Raw genomic sequence first — 21,258 nt, 5'->3', positions numbered from 1 at the left:
ATCTGTTGGTGTTCGTTATACGTGAGCAAATTACATAAAATAACTAAATGTGTAGCTAATTCTTATTTTTATCTGATCATTCATATCGGAAATGAAGGTTACAATATATATGGCGCCAAATATCTTGTTTCAGTGCCCGGGTGTTCATAAACAAGCTCACGAGGAGGTTTGGCCTGAGTCAGCCAATCAGAATCCAGAGCACCGCGTCACTGCTGGAGCGCCAAAAAATAAGCTGGTACACCTTTCCACTAGTATATTCCTACGCAAAACAAACGTATTTTGGCACAGATTAAATCCTCGCCGCTTTTTTGTCAGTGATATGTCAAGACATTTTCCTTCAATGTTTATTTTAATGTCTCTAATTTGAATAACACATTTGTTATCAAAATAAAAGATTTGTTATTGTGGTCATTTGGTGTAACGGATCTAGTTTCTCTCTCGCATGTACATCCTTGTTTTGTGTCGTGTCATTCGAGTGTAAGTGACGTTTGTGGCGCCAGAAATCAAGGAGGAGCGGTGTGCGTTTTCAAAACGATGCGTTATCATTCAACGTACTCGCCGTATTAGAATCTTAACAAACAAGTTTTAAGCTAAGTTTGACAGCGAATGCTTTTAGGGTCTTTTAAGGCTCATTAAAGATGGTGATGTTGCGCAGTAACGGTGATATGGACTCGAGCTCGGAGTTTCTGTCCCTGAACCCGCCTAAGCGAAAGTCCGCGCGGCTGAAAAAGGCCAATGATGACAGTTTAACTAGCGCCGAGGACAGTCCAGCAAATGTGAGTTAATAACTATTCTTTGCAACTTCTAACGTGTTAAGCAATTTATTGTTGACATACTGTGTGAAACGCCCACGTTAGCTCAACAAAGTTGTCGACTGAAAGAGCGCGAGACGCTTGACTGAACTTTAAAAACGCGCTACATACTAACTCTTCATGTAACGTTAAGTTAGTACTAAGTGTCAAAATATTTTTGTTCATTTGTAGCACAACGTTCAGCTTAGAAAGACAAACTTGGCCATTAAAACAGCAATATTCGCTTGAGTGTAACGTTAATATGCTAACTTAGCGCACTATTCTCTGTTTATGTGGTAACGTTAACTTACTAAATGCGAGTAGTTTTTGTTTACCCTCCAACAGTAAATGGCTCACTTTATCAAAACAGAGTTGGCGAATGAACTACGCTTTAACTGCTTCAAAAGTAAAACAAACGAATATACATTGACCGTAAGGGTCATACTAACGTTGTTAGATGATATCGCACTTGTAAACAATAAAAATATAGAGCAAGGATACAGTGTCGATTGTGATTGGGACATTATTAAATGCTTGTCGTGAAAAAAAGCTTAACATGGCTTAATGTACCTAAACATGTACAGAGAAACTCAAATTTCTGTCAAACTGTACTTGTAATTTACCCTACTAAGTTAACAGTTACTGTAAAAGGGGCGAGTCCCAATTCCATAGATGCAGTGGAAAACTTTACATTAAGCATTTTCGCTCCCGTTGAAGTAAGGAAAACGTTTAACATATCTTATGTAACTTACCTTAACAACAACCAAGGTTCTATCCAATTTTACTCGTGACGAACACTTTCTGATGTCAAAAGAATGAGCTCTAACTTTAGGAAGTGAACATTACCACGTTTCCACCCACCGAGTCCATTATACAACAACAAAAATCTCTCAAATTTGACTTGTGATTAACACCAACTGCAATCAAAAGATCAAGCCCTGTTTCTGTAGATCAGGGAGGCCCGGTGTCCTGCATAGTTTAGCTCCAACTTCCTTCAACACACCTGCCTGATCGTTTCTAGTATACCTAAAAAGAGCTTGATTAGCTGGTTCAGGTGTATTTGATTGGGGTTGAAACTAAGATATGAAGGACACCGGCCCTCCAGGACTGAGTTTGGACACCCCTGCTGTAGATGAAGTGAACAGTGTCACATTGAACATTTTATCCCTCATTTAAGTACATTATTACAGCTTAATGTGGTTTAACTTGCATCTGGAGAAAATCAAATTCTCTCCAATCAAATTCTGTCTATAAAAATACACTTATAAACACTTACTACCGTTAAAAGAACAAACTTTTATTTTTGTTTATCAAGTAAACAATATCACTTTAAGCAATCTCCCCACAGAAATCCATTATAAGAAAACAGCTTAACATACTTTAACCCTGACCAGGGAAACCTACATTTCTGTCAAACTTTACTTACTTAACACTATTATCAGAAGAGCAGGCCCTAATTCCAATAACTAACAATCTTGTTAAGTGTTTTCTCACGCATTGAAGTCCATGATAAGGAAAGGCTTAATGTAACTGAACTTCAACCGGGGTAAATCATATTTTAAAAAGGCTGTTCATAAAATATAATTGTATTTATGATAGATTAACCCTTGCTGTCAAAATACTGCGCTTGTGCACGTTATTGATATCCCCACAACTGCATAGGGGAAAATGCTTAACATTGTTCACTTTAGATGTGGAAGCCGGGCTCATTCTTTTGCTAGTAGTTAGTGCTAATTACAAGTAAAATTTATGAGAAATTTGGTTTCTCCCATTTGTTAAGGTACATTAAGCCATGTTAAGCTTTTTCCTTATAATAGACTTCAATGGGGGAGGAAACACTTAACATGATGTTTTTCACTTTATCTGTGTAATAGAGACTCATTCTTTTTACAGTAGTTATGGTTAATTATAAGAATAGTTTGACAGAAATTTGGAATTCTCTGGTTGATGTCTATGTACATTAAGCCATGTTAAGCTTTTTCATGTTAAGCATTTCAGAATGTCTCAATCATAATCAACAAAGTGTATGCTTGCTGTATGTTTTTGTTAGTAATGTGATATCATCTAACAACTTAACATTTTAGTTGATTTACTCTATTTATATTTAAGTTTTGAGTATAAATTGCTTAACATCACAAAGTCAACAGTATATACACTAACAATAATCTTCAAATGAAGCATACTTTTAAAAAGTATAATTATTTTGTGTCCCCTCAAATTCTTATTTATAGTTGATATAAAACTTTGGTCTAATTGAGGTAAAGTAAGTTTTATATTTACATATTTAGACTTTATGCTTAATAATATAATTTCAGAAATGTATTCTTTGCAAATTCTATATAGTGAAATCATATTAGCAGCCAATGACTACAACATTGTTCACAGTCAATTCAATAGTGCTAATGTTGTTTTCAAGTCATACTTGCATGCAATTTCAGGCCGAATATTCAGAGTAGCTGTGACTGAACAAATGTGCGAATATAAAGCCAACTTTACCTCAATTTGTTTTAGAAAAGTTGAATAAAGAATATAGCATGTCAAAGGGCTTAGCACTGCTGTGATTTGTGAATATGAAGCATTTGTAAGGTTTTTTGTCTGTAAAGGAGGAAAACAGCATGAGGAGCAGAGCTCAGAGAGGAAGACACGTTGCTTTTGCTGATATGAATGGACAAACCAGCAAATCACCTCCAAAAGATGAGAAAAGTGGGAAGCATTTAAGGTGGGAGTCATAGCTTAATTACTGTCATGTATGTAGGGTTGTAACAATATACCGGTATGACGGTTTACCACGATTTGAACATGCACGATTATCATACCATGAACAATTGCATATCAACGGTTTTAACCCTTAAAGACCAAGACAGCCGCCCGCGGCTAAAAATAAGTATTGCTCTTAAATGTTTAATAACTTTTGATCCGCTGATCCGATTCATACAATTCAAAGATTGGCATAAAGAAGAGAATTTCAGCGGACTTTCAGAGGCTCCGGAATCAGTGCGGTTACGTCATCAACATTTGACAACGCTGATTTGACAAAGAAACGCTCGTCACTGTGTCTCCGGACAAATCAGACATGATACATTGATGCATTGTCCCTCCTCCATGCCCAGATTGGTTCAAACTCGCTATATCACAACCAATAAGCATAGGTTTCGCTTTTGTTTGTGGACCAAGCTTTTAGAACAACACGGAATGAGAGATAGGCATACATTTATGCGCGGCTAAATAAAACGCAAAAAAAATTTTTTTCATGAAATAATTCTCATACTAAGTACTTTTGCATGCACAGCAGCACAGAAACATGACAAAACAGTGACACAGCAAAGACGAACTGCTGCTCTTGCTGTTTTCAAAAGACGCAAATGAAGGTGCAGCTGTTTGTCTGCATTGCAGACAACCATATCCAAATCCATATCGATAGACAACCATATCCATGCTGGCACATAAAACCTAAGGATGTTCCATATTGAATCTAGTTTCGTTATTTAACTATTTATAGTATAGTAAATATTTATATCTATTTTTTACTGAGGATTTGCACCATGTTTATTTGGACTTTATTTGGACTTTGACACATTATTTATTATTTTCTTATTTTTATTTGTTCATTGTAAGTGGTGTTGTTTATAGTAACTAAAAATATATTATTTGGAAAAAGTCAAATTTGCTTCACTGTTCTATTATTTTGTAACATTTGTAACATACCGTATACCGCGAAACCGTCAAACCGTGGTATTGTTTTAGACGATTATCATACCGTGAAAAATTCATACCGTTACAACCCTACATATATGTAAAATAATCTATGTCGTTTTGAATTTACTGGATGTTTTATTTTCTGACCTGTCAGTTTTATTGCTTATTCAATCATTGTTTTTTATAGGAAGTCTCCAAGACTTCAGGCAGATGGGGAGAGATCGGCAGATGAGCACACAGGTGGGATTGTCAAGAGTATCTGATAATTGCAGTTATGTTAGTTTTATGCTAACTAAAATGAATCCATTCTTCAGACGAGGTGGACTCAACTCCCACCTCAAGAAATCTGCGTGCTCGGATCCAAAGGCGAGGAGAAGACGACAGTGCTGTGAGGCGTAGTTCCAGAATAACAAGATATAAGCTTGACACCAGGAAGCAGTCCGTCCTCTATGACAGACTTATCACAAAGTATGCACTGATATAGAAAACACTGAGTTGTGTTTCTGTGTTTGTCATTTTACGATCTTTCCCACTTGATGAAATCCATATTGTAGATTTACTTTGGACCTTTATATTTATATTCGCATGGTTCCTGGTACTCAGTGGCTGTTTTCATCTATTTTAGTACTGCAGAGGCTGTTCTTCAGAAGATGGATGACATGCAGAAGATGCGTCGTAGATTGAGGAGCAGAGACAGTGAGGAGGAGGTGCGTCGTGATCTTCATCACTGATTCCTGCAATAAGGCTTTGATCAGCCAGGACTTTAAACTTTTTTTTTTTCTTTGTAGAAATTGAGAATTTACTCTGGAACAAAGAGAACGAGGATAACAAAACCATCCGTAAGAGGACAAGAGGAGAATTCAGACAACCAGGAGAATGGTAATAATTCTGAATCAGGAACGTAATACTGCACATGCTGAACCTGAAGTTTTCTGCTTCAATATCTAACAGTGATTCTGCATTACTGCTGAATATATATACCCCCGCCATTATTTAAAAAAAAGTGCATTTTAGCCCCAAAATTTTGTTTAATTCAAGAAATTTTGTAAGATAATTAGTAAAATTTGTACAAATGAAAAGTCAATGTAAAATTTGTTTACAGTACAAAAAGTACAAGCAATGGGTCAGTCAGGGTAAAGGCTGATTTGTACTTCTGCATCAAGCGCACACGTATGGTCTGGCGTAGTGGTCCCACACCCCTCACCGTGGCTGATGCTGAGGTTCACCTCTCAAAATTTGTTGGCTTGGTAGCCTTGATGAGTCTGGGCAATACAACGAGCAGCTAGCCGGTTGGAGCAAGTGTTGAGTCCTGTAAAGGAGCTCCATTTGGAAACTCTTGTTTTGTGTTTACCTTATGATTAAAGTTGCTGTACATTCGCCAGTTCCTGCTTCTATATGAGTGAGTTTTAGCTACTTAATTAAGGTAGCATTAAAAAAAAAACCTGCGAAGAAATGCATAGGAAAATGTGCAAGCCAGATATGCACCATGGGTCACATCGATCACTGGATGCAGAAGTATAAATCAGCCGTAGTATAAATGCGAAGGTGCTGTTTTTTGTCTTATGATTTTATTGTTTATCTTTATGAATCCCTTATTCACAAATCACAGACACGTTAAGTACCCCCAAAGCACTGTTTGTTTGATTTTTGATTCATATTGGTTAATGTTTGGGGGTGTTGTTTGTCAAACTTTATTTACTTCCCAGAATACAGTGATCAAGATGAGGAGGAGGAAGAGGAGGAGGATGGTGAAGGTGAGGAAGAGGAGAATGATGAGGGAGATGCAGATGAAGATGAGGATGAAGATGAAGAGGACAATGGAAAGCGCTATGATTTTAGACAAAGAAAAGCTGTTGTGCGTTACCAGGCACCTCTTGAGGGTTAGTGTTGCAACAGATTAAAAAGATCATGTACTGAATATTCAGATTAGATTCGCTGATTCAAATGCATTTAGATCATTTTTTTCTGCGTTCTTCATGGATTTGTTTCAGCATTTCATTTTTAAATTTATTGTTATTTTATATTACAGAGCCAAAAAAGCAGAGCATATTTTTTAAACGTCACTCCACCCCACTAAGACGCAGTTATCCATTCAGCTCCTCAAGTCCCAGGAGACCATACAACAACAGGAGGAGCACAAGGTCAGTACTAACGTTTCTCTCCAAATGATTGTAGATTTTAGAAAATATAATTGTCATAGACTTTGGCCATTTTTTGTATATGAGATTTATGTATAATCTTGACCATCATTTTGAGTCTATACATCTTTGAAAGTGTGTTGTGATTGACACCCAGTCATGATGCTGTCATGTATATTGATAGACTGAGAAGTAAGTAAATAGTTGTTTATGTTTCTCGTGCTGTAGTTCAAGATGGAGTGAGGGTGATGGGTAAGATCAAGTTTTCATATGGCCTTACTACAGCACAGGTGGAAAAAGTCAAATCAATGTATAGCAGTTAAAAATTAATAACCACACCAATATATATTGCACATTGCATAGATGTTTCAAAGAGAGGCGTTGGGCTGAAAGGGCTGGTGGAGCATTTTCTGAAAGTTTATACTTTTAATTTTTGACATCATTAAAGTTGTTTAAAAGAGCTTTTTGTCTTTCTCATCATCTCAGGAGAAGACATGCCATTCACAGTAGTGACTCTACCTCATCCTCTTCTTCTGATGAAGAGAAATTTGAGAGACGAAGAACTAAGAGTCGTAATAGGTCAATAAACAGGTAAAGAGTTCCCACTGAAAGTTTTTACCTATATCTATAGGAGCTGTGCAAGTTGTACATTTCGTTTTTTAGATACTTCTAGCCTTGTTAAAAGCAATGCTTAGCCTTTTTTTCCACTGAAATAAACTAATCACATTACCTTTTGTAGATGCCTCCCTATGAATTTACGAAAGGACGATCTGTTAGGAATCCACAAGGACAGGATTAAAATCGGAGCAAGTCTTGCAGATGTTGACCCAATGCAGATTGACCAAACAGTACGTATTTGCCATTTGAGTTGCAAGAGTGGTAAAAACCTGTATTTACTGTTGTGGCTCTTGTGTACAGGTGCGCTTCGACAGCATTGGGGGTTTGGGAAAACACATCTCTGCACTGAAGGAAATGGTTGTGTTTCCTTTACTCTACCCAGAAGTCTTTGAGAAATTTAAGATTCAGCCTCCAAGGTATCCAAAGCAGTATTAATAAGAGTTTACGTCTAAAGGTCTATTTGAATGCTAAATAAGAATCTTTATTGACCGAATGTTATGTGTTTTTAGAGGATGTCTGTTCTATGGCCCTCCTGGCACAGGAAAGACTCTTGTCGCTCGAGCCCTAGCCAACGAGTGCAGTCAAGGCGAGAGAAAGGTGGCTTTCTTTATGAGGAAAGGGGCAGACTGTCTGAGCAAATGGGTAGGCGAGTCTGAGAGACAGCTCCGTCTCCTGTTTGACCAGGTATCATTGTTTTATTAGAAAATAAAAGGTGATTAACTGATGCTTATTTTGTTTTTTACATTATTAAAATAACTATGTCTTTTATTTTGAAGGCATACCAGATGCGTCCATCAATTATTTTCTTTGATGAGATTGATGGTATTGCACCTGTTCGGTCTAGCCGGCAAGACCAGATACACAGGTGTTAGTCTCTATTATATTTTTGTCTAATGATCTTCTCTTTCTGTCCTGTTATAATACTCTTGAATTGTTTCTTTGTTGTGTAAAGCTCCATCGTGTCCACTTTGCTGGCTCTCATGGATGGGCTGGACAGCCGTGGTGAAGTGGTAGTTATTGGTGCCACTAATCGCCTGGACTCCATCGATCCTGCGCTCAGACGACCTGGACGATTTGACAGGGAGTTTCTCTTCAACCTTCCAGACAGAGAGGTGAAAGTTTGAACCTCATTCAGTGTTTATTACTAACCGCAATCTTGTTAGTTTTGTTTAGAGGAACCAATTTTAAAATATTGTTGCTGCTTTGTAGGCTCGCAAAGATATTTTGAAGATCCATACCAGGCACTGGGACCCGCAGCTGTCTGATGCGTTTCTTGAAGAGTTGGCAGATAAGTGTGTCGGTAAGTGTGTCTGCTCTCCTGTTCCACTATGTAAAATCGCCTGATAAGTACCTTGTGCATATCAGCTTACGCTAGTCTCGACTTTCTCAGTTACAGAACAAACGCTGGTGCTTTCCAGCTTACCTCCAGGACATTTGTACTGTCGTGTTTGGGTTTTAGGTAGCAATGTTATGTAACACTCTGCTGTTCTAGTACTCTCACTCTTTAGTACTCTCAAATGTAGCTTTTAGTGGGTCCTCAGACAGTCTCGTTCTATCCAAGTAGGTGGTTCTTATCCAGATTGAACTGCATCGTTTATACCTGATCTTATGCCTGTAGTTGAACATCTGACTTTCTGTGCTTCTAGGATATTGTGGTGCAGATATCAAAGCTGTGTGTGCAGAAGCAGCTCTGTGTGCCCTCCGCAGACGTTACCCCCAGATCTATGCTTCCTCCCAGAAGCTTCTGCTGGATGTGGAGTCCATCTGTGTAAGTGGTCGGGACTTCCTCTCAGCCATGAGGAAGATCGTTCCAGCTTCCCAGAGGGCAGTGGTCTCTCCAGCAAAAGCACTTACACCTGTTATTGAACCTCTGCTGAGCGCTGCCCTCAACAACGCCATGAAGATGCTGCAGAGGCTCTTTCCTCATGTAGAGCAGGGACTCAAAAAGAAAAGAGACACTGGTAAAGAACCTATTTTTATTTCTCTTATATATATAGCAGTATGTAATAAGCTAGACAGAATCTGTGGACTCTCCTGTTATTTCTGCACAGAATTTTGTAAAAACAAGTGAGTATTTATGCTGAATGATTTTGGAAGTATCATAACTAAAAACTTAATATTTTAAATAAAAAAATAATACCTTTAAACTTTTATTTAATGTTTACAGTTCAAATCCATTTAGATTGGATTAGAATTTGTAAACAAAGCAAGTCACTTATATAATATATCTACTAAAAGATATTGTATTGTAAAATAATGTATTGTAAAAAGTATCTGAAATTTTCATATTAGTCAATAATATTGGTTTAATTTAAAAATAAATATAAATTTACACACATTTACACAAGCAAATAATTAGACTCAATGATGGGCTAAAAAACTGCAGATATCTGTGTGGGCATAAGTAATTAGCAATCTGAACACTTTAACCATCACATAACAGTCTAGGAAACAACAATGTCTAGGTTTTGCAGAAAAAGATGCCATTTAAAGTTTGGTAATATTAAATGTTTTGAAATTAATAATCATGTAAAAACATATTTTCTATTTTAGAAAATGTGTCCGGCATCTTGGATGACCTGCTACAGAGTGAGGATGAGGGATCCTCTGTGTGCATTACTAATAAAGGCCAGAAGAACACTGGACCTTCTGTGTCTGCCCTTCATCTGAACAGGTTAGAAATACTCCTGTTTATATTTGATTTCACTCACAGTATACTGGTGAGTGTGCACAGGAAGCTTTTTTTGTGAGATGAAATTTATCACAACAGTTTTGTTTGATCAAAGGTTTGTTTTAAGGAAGTATTAAACTCTTCTAAATATCCTCAATAACTTTTTTTATTGTGTCTGTACTAGGGCTGCACAATATTGGAAAAATCAGACATTGTGATTATTTTATTTTGCCTTGATATGAATGCAATTTCACTAGACGATTTGAATGGCTATATTTGGAAAGATTTTATTCATTTTGATCGACTGCGACGGTCAAGTCTTTTTCTATCTTCATAAATAAGCAAAAATAAATAAATGAACATGCTTTATGTTTTTCTGGGAAGTCTTAAGAGTAATCAAGTACAAAAATTGAACAATCAAATGTAAAATAGCACAGACATCATTTAATAAATAATACAAAAAATATTTGTTTATTATTTAATCTGTAATAAATAATGTGATCCTGCAATGTGACTATTGCAGATACACACATTCTGATCTTGATGTTAAAACAATATATTGTTCAGCCCTAGCCTTAACCATTCAAATTGGATAAATAAGTGACATTTGAACTTTCCAAAAAAACAATAATAATACAATGTATTAAAAGATTGCATAATTGTAAAGCATTTTAGGTTTACCAAAAAAGATGGTCTTAGAATTCAACATTATTTTGATTACTAATGAAAAGCAGTTCATTCCGCATGTGGCGACCCCGGATTAATAAAGGGACTAAGCAGACAAGAAAATGAATGAATATTAATGAAAAATAGTGAGACATAGTGTGCAGTTCTTGGTATAACTTGAGTCATTGCTGTACTTTGTTTAACTTTTTGTATTCCAGGAGTGCTCTGCAACAGCCCACCTCGTTCAGACCAAGACTGCTGCTCTGTGGGACTTCAGGCTCTGCTCAAACCTCTCACTTGGCTCCCGCTATTCTTCACACTCTGGAGAAGTTCACTGTTTACACTCTTGACGTTGCTGTGTTGTATGGAGTCAGTTCAGCCACCCCAGAGGAAGCTTGTGCCCAGGTGAACACAATGTATTTATACCAGAGTTCAAGATGCTCAGAAGAATTTGCTTTATTAAGTAAAGTATATTTATAAACCAATTTCATGAGGATCACATGCTTATGATTGTCCACGTCTGGTCCCGCATGAGCCTGCGATTGATTCACCAATCAGATGATTCCTAACTCACTATAAATAACCAGAGTTTCTTATCTCAGTATCTTCATCTTGAAGAATGTCTCTGGTTAAAGTCCCTTCTAAACCAGTTGACATTTCTGTGCAAAGTTTACTGATTCTCCCCATGCTCGCATGTGTTTTCCCTAGGTTCCCCTGTTTACTCTTACAGTACAAAAAACTTGCAAAAAATAGTAAATTGAACATATCAAACTGACATCATAGTCAAGCTCCTAGCAAGCCGTATGTCTCTCGTTTGCCACCCTATATCTGTCATTAGTCAGAAATAAGTAGGAGTTCATCTACCTAAGCTTAAACTCCTCTCTTGCCGTGCTAACAGGAGGGAGCCCAGGGCTCTAGGATGTTTTAAACTCGGGGCTTTATCCTGGGACAGCATGCCAAACGGGCTTGTTACCAATCATCAGCCAAGTGTGAACTCTTGAAATAACCATCGATCTGTATTGTGTATGTCAGGTTTTCTGTGAGGCGAGGAGAACCGCACCCAGCATTGTGTATATCCCACACATCCAGCGCTGGTGGGACACTGTGAGCCCCACTTTAAGGGCTACATTCATCAGTCTGCTGCAGGACATTCCATCATTCTGCCCCTGCCTCCTCCTCGCTACATGCAGCTTTCCTCATGATGCACTCTATACTGAGGTACTGCTTGATCTGAATAAACAGTGCTGAGACTTGTTTGACTTTAATAAAATAAATGCCATTTTATTTTCTGTATTATACATTTTTTTGATCTTTTTAAAAGGTGCAGGATCTCTTCCATGTTGAGTATGGTGAAGTGTTTGATGTTCCACTTCCTTCACGGGATGAGAGGCTCAGATTCTTCGAGGATCTTATTTTGAATCAAGCTGCTAAAGCACCGGCATCTAAAAGAGAAGCAGGTGATGCTTTTATACTTTTCACATTTCAAGTGAAGCGTTTTCATGCAGACCTGTGATAACACTTGTAGTCTCTCTTTCGCAGTCCTCCAGGCACTAGAGGTGTTACCAGTGGCTCCTCCGCCTCCTCCCCGCCTGCTCACTAAGCAGGAGCTGCAGAAGCTGGAAGAGCAGGAAGAGGACACCCTCCGGGAGCTCCGTCTCTTTCTGCGAGATGTCACTAACCGACTGGCTCAAGACAAGCGCTTTAAGGCCTTTACTAAGCCTGTGGACACTGAGGAGGTAAGACAAAGTATTCAGTCTCACAGCTACATTTTTTTGCTGTTGATTTAATGCTAAAACTAAGTGTTTTCTTATTGTTACAGGTTCCCGATTACACTACAGTCATCAAACAGCCCATGGACTTGTCCACAGTTCTCAGCAAAATTGATCTGCATAAGTATGAAACTGTGGCAGCTTATTTGGAAGATGTGGATCTGATTTGGCAGAACGCCCTCGAGTACAACCCAGACAGAGATCCTTCAGGTATGTGAAGCTTGAAAGATAATGTTAAAATATTTGTGGTATCTATTGCTGTACAATATTAGAAGAGATTTGACATTGCAATATTTATTTTACTGTTATTTATATATATATATATTTATCCAAGATAAATACAAGTTTTCCAGATGGCTTAAATATCTATGTTTGGAAAAGAATTCATTAATTTAGATTGATTGGAGTAATTAAGGGAGGGGAGTAAATCATGAATCAAATTAATAAATTACAAGCATAGAAATTGCAGTAGAGCAAAGATGATTTAATAAACAGTGCTTTATGCTTTTCTGGAGTCTTAAAAGATTTGGTGTACAGTCAAATAAAATTGATCTTTATTAGAGTTACAGATGTTCATGTGCCCACATGCCTAAAACCCTTATGAAAAGCTTGCGTGTTCATAGGTCTTAAGCCTGTTTTACACCGCAAGTGGGAGCAGAGCGTGTTTTTTTCGCCATCCATGTTAACTGATTAGAGCTTTCATACGCATGCAGAAGCAGCGCGAGTTGTGAGCATTGCTAAAGTGCCGTGCCGTGATAGTTTCAGAGCTGGGCCTATTTTTTCCGCACTGTTCACGCTCATTCAAATTGACTGTGCTTAGATAATGACCAAAAACACATTGAATGACTGTAAAAAGTTAGTAATTTTACCATTTAAATGCATCAAAAATATCCACTGATTTTATATATTCAATCAAATAAATGTCAGTGGGAAAGGCAAACACCTGCGGGCTGATTTACTCCGCACATGCTGCTCACGGTTACAATGTGAAGCAGGCGTTAAAAAGACATGCAAATGATGAACTAAAACTCTTTTATGGTAAATTTTGCAGTGACTCCACAAATCTGGTGTGTTCTGAACTGTAGCTCCTGGTCAGCTATAATCCCAACTCAACTTTGTTGACTATTGCAGATGATCCTGAAAGATATATTTTGCAGGCATATTAACATTTGTGATGTTGGTTTTGTACAGATCGGCTCATCAGACACCGTGCCTGTGCTCTCAAGGACACTGTGCATGCCATAATCCGAGATGAATTAGATGAAGACTTTGAGAAGATCTGCGTTGAGATGAAGGAGTCTCGAAGCAAGCGAGGTTACATTCACGATGCATGACATAATACTTGGTTCAGTTTAAGACTGTGGCCAACACACATTTTTTTATGTTTTATATTCAGGCTCTAGCTCCTCACGCTTCACTCCTGCCTATTACCATGTGCTGCCAAAGGTTTCTGCTACAGCGGAGCAGAAGACGAGTGATCCGACACCCAGTAAAGAAGCTACACCTCTGTCAGCACAAGCTGTGATTTCACCACGTCAAGCAGGAATTAATACAGGTTACTGACAAAGCTGGCAACAGCACCATAAACATACTTTGTCTCGTAGTAGGATTTGATGTTTTGACATCTGTAAATGGGGTATGTGCAGAGCTAGTGTTACTTTCTATACCGACAAACTTCTGGTGAACAGTTAATGTGACTTTTCAATTTTATACGATTTCTTTTACAGCATAGATGTTATAATGTAGTTTAAATACATTCAGTTAAATAGACTTCAGCATTCATTTAGTTGTTTAAGCGTAAAATGAGTTGAAAAGCCGTTTACACACGCACTGTCAGGATCAGCAGGCTAGCACAGTAACTCCATTGAAAATACTGGTGTAAAATAAATGTCCATATTTTAACGAGATGACATGGTAATTTAATGCAGTGCTTCTTGTATATTCTGAGGCCCACTTTATATCGTATATATCAATCAGGCAGTGAAGATTGTTGATTTTTAAAGAAAACAGAACTTAAACCACTTGTTACAATTTTGTAACGACATACTGTTCATCGGAATTGTTTGACCCAGGTTTCTGACTATTAAAAGACTTTCTGCATATACCCTATTTAATTGGACAATTCTTTCATTATTTACCCACCCTTCACTTATCACAAACCTGTTTGAGTTTCTTTCTTCTTTTGTTTAAAAAATAAATTATTTTGAAAAATATTGGAAACCTGTAACCATTGACTTTACTAATATTTTCTTGTTATGGAAGTCAGTGGTTACAAGTTTCTAACATTTTTCAAAATATCTTTTTTGTGTGCGTTTAACAGAACAAAGAAACTTTGGAACCACAGGAGGGGGAGTAAATAATGACTGCATTTTGATTTTTGGGTGAACTAACCTTATGAGTGTTTATGCCAGTTTAGAAACTACATTATAATAGTTGTTGTTGTTGTTGTTGTTGTTGTTGTTGTTGTTGTTAGCCAATATTTTTATTACTTATTTTTGTATTTGTTACAACCGGCTTAAAATTGTAAAGTAAGAGAGACGATGCAGACCAGGTAAATCGTAAAGAAACGGAAATAAATGGAAGTCGGTGGTGAAGAGCGTGTGCATGGTAGTGAACTGAGCTCCTGATCCAAAACGAAGTAAAATAATCAAAATGACAAGCAGGGAGGTCCGGTACATCGAGCTCTCCTCTCATGTCAAAATGTTAAACTCTTTATAAGCGCCATACAATGGGTCTCAGGTGAGATGACACACCTACAAATCAGGAACCATGCAGACTCTGCAAATCCCAAATAGAACCAAAACAACCAGGTCCAACATGGCACCTAAAAGTATTGCAACAAAATATATGCTTTGTAGACTATATTCTATTTTTGATATTTTGAATATTAAATTAGCTTTTTACTATTATTAATAGTCAATAAATATTAACACTAAGGTAAAATATAAAATGAGTACGTTTACATGGACACCAATAATCCAATTTTAATATGATTAAGACAATACTCTGATTAAGAGTCCCAATTAAACAGCGGTTTTTGATTAATCTGATTATGGTTTAATTGTTGCGTTATTGAACAGCAGTACAGAAATGTAAACACCTTCATCAAACTATTACCGTCATGTTGGACTTTCGCTGCATTTTACAACAGAATATTTTATACACACACGGCTGTTTGACACTATTCTCTGCACTTATTGAGTCAGTGAAGGACACAGACACCTACATCACGAAATGTGGAGGTTTTTTTTTTCCCATTCAGTGTGCGGTATCAAATTCCATTTAAACAACACTCTTCCACCTGTCCTTAATTCATACTCCTATTCATTACCTCAGTTTGTCACGGGGGCATGCATGAAATGTTCTTGAATAAAAGTGCCAAACTGCAGTTAAAGCCAAAAAATTAAACAACCAAAATGACATGAAACTCCAGAGGAAAAGTGGGTAGTGCAATGATGTTCATCGAATTATGTGCTGTAATATAAAAAACGGGATGATGAAAGGAACATTCAGAAAGCAACTCATGTAAACACCATCATCATATTATTGTCTATTTAGATTAAGGCAAATAATAATTCAATTCATGTATGCGTAGTCTGTGTTAACAATTAAAATCCTTTAAATGCGTATCCAAATATTAAAAATTTATATATTGCCAAGTAATTTAATAAAAAAACATTTTTTAATTCTTTAATAATGTGTTTTCTTATCAGTATTGTTTGACTTGTATAAACAATAATTGAGCTCATTTTATATACTTTAAACATCAGGTCAAACAGGCTTTTGTGCATTCTACAAATTACATGTATTTTGTCTATCCACAGCTTCACAGATGAAAAAGAAGAGGAAAAACCGCTGGAAAAATGGCTTCATCAGCAAAAAGAAGTGCTCACATGTGAACTCTAAAGACAACTCTAACATTGCAGAATCAGGGGATGAAGAGGAGGATGAAGACGAAGATGGAAAACCAGCCGAGAGTGAAGATCTGGAAAAGATGAGGGATGCTGAATGCGAGACAATGGAGGTTGAAGGGCCCACCACATCCACCTCCGTAGTGCAGAAGATCACCTTCGTTAGTGAGGAACAGGAAGACAATACTGCCGCTGCAGTGAACGAGGTCGTGAATGTTGAGAATGTCCAGATTAATGCTAGCGGTGAGCAAAATGATGTGCAACCATTAGATAACAACGAACCTAAGAGAACAGAGCCAAGTGCAGAGGATGACACAGAAATGGGTTAGTAATAACAAAAAGATTTTGCTTTTAATCGAGCTGTTGTGGGCTTTATGTGAATATGAAATGCTAAAAACAGTATCCATGGGGTGGTAAATTGTCTTAATTAAAAAAAAAACAACAACTCAATTTTAGGGCTTAAAAAGTCATAAATTCACTGAAAAATGGTGTTGTAGATCTTAAATCATTTAAATGGGTCTTAATTTTCCTATATCCATGTAAAGTTACCCAATCGGGCCAGCACCCATCCAACCACTATCATTCCATCTCAAAAGTTTTAACAAAAGTTTATGTATTAACTCTTTATTAATTATTAACATTAATAACATTTATTTTTTAATGTTTTAACTGAGCCATTAGAAAAAAATCATTAGCGTTTAGCCTTGTGTAGGTCTGAAATTTCATTCATAATGGTCTTAAAAAGTTCTATATTTGACTTGATGAAACCTGTAGAAACCCTGAGAAAAGTGACTGTAATTGGATTAGAGTTGGAGTTTTTGTTTGAGGCGTCTAAGAAAGGATTACTGAAGAAACATCTCAATTCTCGACAAATGAATCACCCTCTGCATGCGACACTGGGGTCATATAAGAGCATGTTTAGTTGCAGATTTAATGCCTTTGAACTAAATAATGCAACAGGAAGTCATTTATATCTGTTGCTATCAAATGTATAACTTCATTTCTTAATAAGGATCTGAGATTGTGTGCACAATTTATTTAGTTTTTACAAAATCACTTCATTTATAATTATTACTATTAGCAAATGTTGCCTAATGTGCATTGTTTTTATTTTTTTGCCTATTTATTTTCTTAACATGTTACCTCTGGAGAAAGAATTTGCTTGAGGATAACTAAAGGTTTATCTTATCTCAACTTTTCCATGGGCTTTTCAGAGTTCAGACCGAGGCGGCTGACAAAAGGTTTTAAGAGTCAGGCTGAGCAGCAAAGTCTCATCAGTGTGGATGCTGCCATGAAGATCCTGGAGCAGAAGAACGTGCCTCTAATTGTTGACCATAACAAACTCAAAGTAATTCTTGCTTTTTGCTTTTTTAACATTCATTCCTTAATTTTCCTTTGGCTTCGTCCCTTTATTCATATGTTTATCAAGCATATGTATATCCACGATATGTTTTACCTAGTGAGTGCCCTTCCAGCTGCAATCTAGTACTGGAAAACATCCAAACACTCTTATTCACACACATACACTATCCAATTTAGTTAATTTAGTTCAATTCACCTATAGTGAATCTCTTTGGACTGTGGGGGAAACCGGAGCACCCAGAGGAAACCTACGCCAACACGGGGAGAACATGCAAACTCCACACAGAAATGCCAACTGACCCAGCCATGGCTTGAACCAGTGATCTTCTTGCTGTGAGGCGACAGTGCTAACCACTGAGCCTCCATGTCGCCCTCTTTTTCAACATCAGGAACAAAAATGCATATTTAAAAAGTGCTTTTAAAAAATGATTTTTTTGTAGTGTGTGATTTGTGTTTTCAGTCTCTTTTGTGTTCTCATTTCAGGAACTTCTGCAGAAAGTTGTGGACATTACAGAGGGATATGAGGTCAATCAATTGGAGAAACTTTATGCTCTGCTGTGCCAGAGTATATACAGACACAGGAAGGATTACGACAAGACTGCACTTATACAGGCATGTTTAGATGCAAAAGCACTAGGGGTGTAACAGATCACAACCCACGGTTCGGAACACACGTGACCTGCAGATTAATCTTTTTTTTACTGCTTGATTAATCCTAAATTTGTAACAATCACAGAGAGATCGCCTCTCGCGTCATTCAAATAACATGTCTAAAAGCATGTTGCCGGCTTTCCTGCAAAATCAGGGTGTCTGCAGAGTCTTAAAATGTCTTAAATTTCAAGAACAAAATTTTAGGCCTTAAAGTCTTAAATGCACAGAAAAATTGTCTCCTAATGTGTGTATGTATGTATGTGTGTATATATATATATATATATATATATATATATATATATATATATGTGTGTATGTATGTATGTATGTATGTATGTATGTATGTATGTATGTATGTATGTATGTATGTATGTATGTATGTATGTATGTATGTATGTATGTATGTGTGTGTGTGTGTGTGTGTGTGTGTGTGTGTGTGTGTGTGTGTGTGTGTTTTTATATATATATATATATATATATATATATATATATATATATATATATATATGTATATATGTATGTATGTATGTATGTATGTATATATTTATATATTAGGTTTTTTTATTGCAAAGAGATGAATATTTCTGTTAGACATTTTACAGCAATTTTGTTTAATTAAATTCCCTAATCAGGAAAAGAAAACTAAAAACAATTGCACAATTCCTTTACATAATCTTCCAATTAAACAAAAACTATTTACAGAAGAAGGTATGAGTGGACATAATATTTAGAATAAAAATTAAGGTCTTATAAAAGAAATGCATTAGGTTGAAAATGTCTTGTACTGCATTAATTTGGACCAAAAGCAAAACAAATATATTTTTTATTTATTTGTGTAGTTTTCTTCATAATAAATATACATTTAACACAATAAAATATGTGGTTAAGAACTACATTTGTTTTTTTCCAAATTGATTTATCCCACCGAGCCATTATTAAAAATCCTTAGTGTTTAGCCCTGTTTAAGTCTAAAATCTCAATCATTATAGTCCTAAAGTATTAAATTTGAAATAATGAAACCTGCAGAAACCATGAAAATAGAATGATTGTGGAAGAAGAGGTAGATTATTCGGGATGTGCTGGGTTTCTTAGGTTTTAAAAAAGGTGTTTTCTGTTACTACTTGTTTAGTCTGCAAAAATGCATTTAGTGTAAGCTGCACAATTAATCAAAAGATCAGGATTTCAACAATCACACTACATAAATTATTATTCATTCATTTTCTTTTCGACTTAGTCTCTTTATTAATCTGGGGTTGCCACAGCGGAATGAACCGCCAACTTATCCAGCATTTGTTTTACACAACGGATGCCCTTCCAGCTGCAACCCAACCAAATGACTTGATGAAATGTTTATGGTTAAGATCAAAATCACCATCATGTGCATTTAACTTGATGCTCAACAATGAAAGTTGTAGGCAGCAATTACATTATGTAACCAATAGGTGGCCACAACCAGCCGTCAAAAAATGTGCACTGAATAATTCTTCAAAAATGACGCATCTAGCATTAAACTATGACGTTTGATGAGTGAGTAACTGAATCATTTATTGAAAATGAGACTAAAATTAAATATGAGTTGTACAAATTATGTTAGATTTATACATGCAGCGTCATCAGAAACAGTAGCAGTAACAGTGAATTCTTCACTGAATATTTTACTATTTTTTTAATCCGCTGATTACTTCTTCATTTTATTTTGAATTAATTTACAGGTTGTAAGTTTTGTTTGTTAAAACCAAATGTTTCTTGCAATGCTGGTTTTGTAATTAACAGAAAGCAAATTACATTCGTCGCCTCTCTTTTTGACTGATCCTGATCCATGATAAAAAAAAAACATGTGATCCAAACTTTGAGATGTGATCTGTTACACCACTAAAAAAACACATCCTGCTTTTTTAATTACATGGTTTAATTTACATTTAACTCATAGGTCTCATATTCGATTTCTAGAGGGCCGTAGCTCTGCACAGTTTTGTTCTTATCAAACAGCTGATCAAACTATTTAAGATGTTCAAGACTACTAGACCAGGGGTGTCCTAACTCTGACCTGGAGGGCCAGTGTCTGCATAGTTTAGCTCCAACTTCATTCAACACACATACCTGGATGTTTTTAGTATACCTAGAAAGCACAATTAGCCGGTTCAGGGGTGTTTAATTGGGGTTGAAAATAAAGTATGCAGGACACCGGCCCTCCAGGACTGAGTTTGGAAACCTCTGTACTAGACACTAATAGATTAGCTGTGTTTGATCAGGTTGGAGCAAAACTGCAGAGCTGCGTCCTCCAGGAATTGAGTTTGAGACCTATGATTTAACTGATTACCATGCAGTTGTCTTAAAGTGATTTGCTTTATTTGACTACTTGTATTTTCTGCAATTTAATTGTGTATTTTTTCTTTTGCAGGAGATGACAAAGGATGTCCAAGAGTTTTCCTAGTTTACCTTTTTAATAAACTATACAGTATATTTCTTATGAAACTGGTCTATAAATTATATTTTGCCAATTCTTTAGTCATGTCTTTTGAGTGTTGTGCGTACTGAGTGCGTATTAAAGCCTTTATCACAATTCTCAGTGTCTCATGGATTTCATGCTGTACAAATAGTTTCAGTATTGGAACAAACATCTAATCTGCTCAGCCCGAAGTACTGCACAAAGTTAGGTGTTGTAATCAATTGCGGTTCTGCTTCAGGTAAAATGTAGATCAGCCTAGTAGGAAACATTAGGAAAATTCCACTTGATTCTACTGAAGAGAGGCATGGTGGTCATGTGACCACAAGCTAGCTCTGATTGGGCAGCTTAGTACTTCGCAGGTTCTACGTTTTTATAATCAGTGCGCTGATTTACTCGCGCAAAGTCGCGTTTAAAGTTAATAAGTATATTCATCGCACTCATACAAAGTCTTATGTGAGTATTTTGACCCACATATAGTCCAAAAGTATTGTTTTATCGCCAGTTTTATTTGACAACGGGTAGTCGCCTGGCGATGA

The 21,258-nt window shown here is 36.6% G+C and overlaps 2 protein-coding genes across 6 annotated transcripts in view; one reads left to right on the top strand and one right to left on the bottom strand.

Annotated features, from left to right (window-relative positions):
• Positions 1 to 21,258, bottom strand: part of dpy19l1l (dpy-19-like 1, like (H. sapiens)) — a 754,017-nt gene that overhangs the window by 66,694 nt on the left and 666,065 nt on the right. The window lies entirely within an intron of this gene.
• atad2 (ATPase family AAA domain containing 2) lies at positions 487 to 20,836 on the top strand. Of its 4 annotated transcripts, none has more exons than XM_087287668.1 (29): positions 487 to 776; positions 3,395 to 3,510; positions 4,675 to 4,727; positions 4,802 to 4,955; positions 5,113 to 5,194; positions 5,276 to 5,366; positions 6,194 to 6,367; positions 6,517 to 6,628; positions 6,854 to 6,877; positions 7,112 to 7,216; positions 7,365 to 7,473; positions 7,544 to 7,659; positions 7,753 to 7,927; positions 8,020 to 8,108; positions 8,196 to 8,355; positions 8,453 to 8,543; positions 8,890 to 9,204; positions 9,797 to 9,917; positions 10,799 to 10,985; positions 11,613 to 11,798; positions 11,902 to 12,037; positions 12,120 to 12,316; positions 12,400 to 12,559; positions 13,541 to 13,663; positions 13,746 to 13,904; positions 16,174 to 16,503; positions 17,475 to 17,608; positions 18,106 to 18,234; positions 20,675 to 20,836. In XM_087287668.1, the coding sequence occupies exons 1-29, from the start codon at positions 639 to 641 to the stop codon at positions 20,705 to 20,707; spliced, it is 3,999 nt and encodes a 1,332-aa protein (XP_087143794.1). In that variant the 5' UTR covers positions 487 to 638; the 3' UTR covers positions 20,708 to 20,836. The 4 variants fall into 4 exon arrangements, with proteins under 4 accessions (XP_087143794.1, XP_087143792.1, XP_087143795.1 ...); XM_087287666.1 differs by having other exon boundaries at positions 16,174 to 16,584; XM_087287669.1 differs by lacking the exon at positions 6,854 to 6,877.

The sequence above is a fragment of the Danio rerio genome, chromosome 16, assembly GCF_052040795.2.
Source record: "Danio rerio strain M-AB ecotype USA chromosome 16, GRCz13ab, whole genome shotgun sequence".
Classification (NCBI taxonomy): domain Eukaryota; kingdom Metazoa; phylum Chordata; class Actinopteri; order Cypriniformes; family Danionidae; genus Danio; species Danio rerio.
Note: the sequence above shows the minus strand (reverse complement) of the source record. Positions and strands in the feature narration are given on the sequence as shown.

Excerpts from the sequence above, each read along its gene's own strand:
- atad2 (XM_087287666.1), top strand. The coding sequence starts at position 639 with ATGGTGATGTTGCGCAGTAACGGTGATATGGACTCGAGCTCGGAGTTT. Across the intron at positions 3,511-4,674 it reads AAAAGTGGGAAGCATTTAAG|GAAGTCTCCAAGACTTCAGG; the intron begins GTGGGAGTCATA and ends TGTTTTTTATAG. Across the intron at positions 5,195-5,275 it reads GCAGAGACAGTGAGGAGGAG|AAATTGAGAATTTACTCTGG; the intron begins GTGCGTCGTGAT and ends TTTTCTTTGTAG.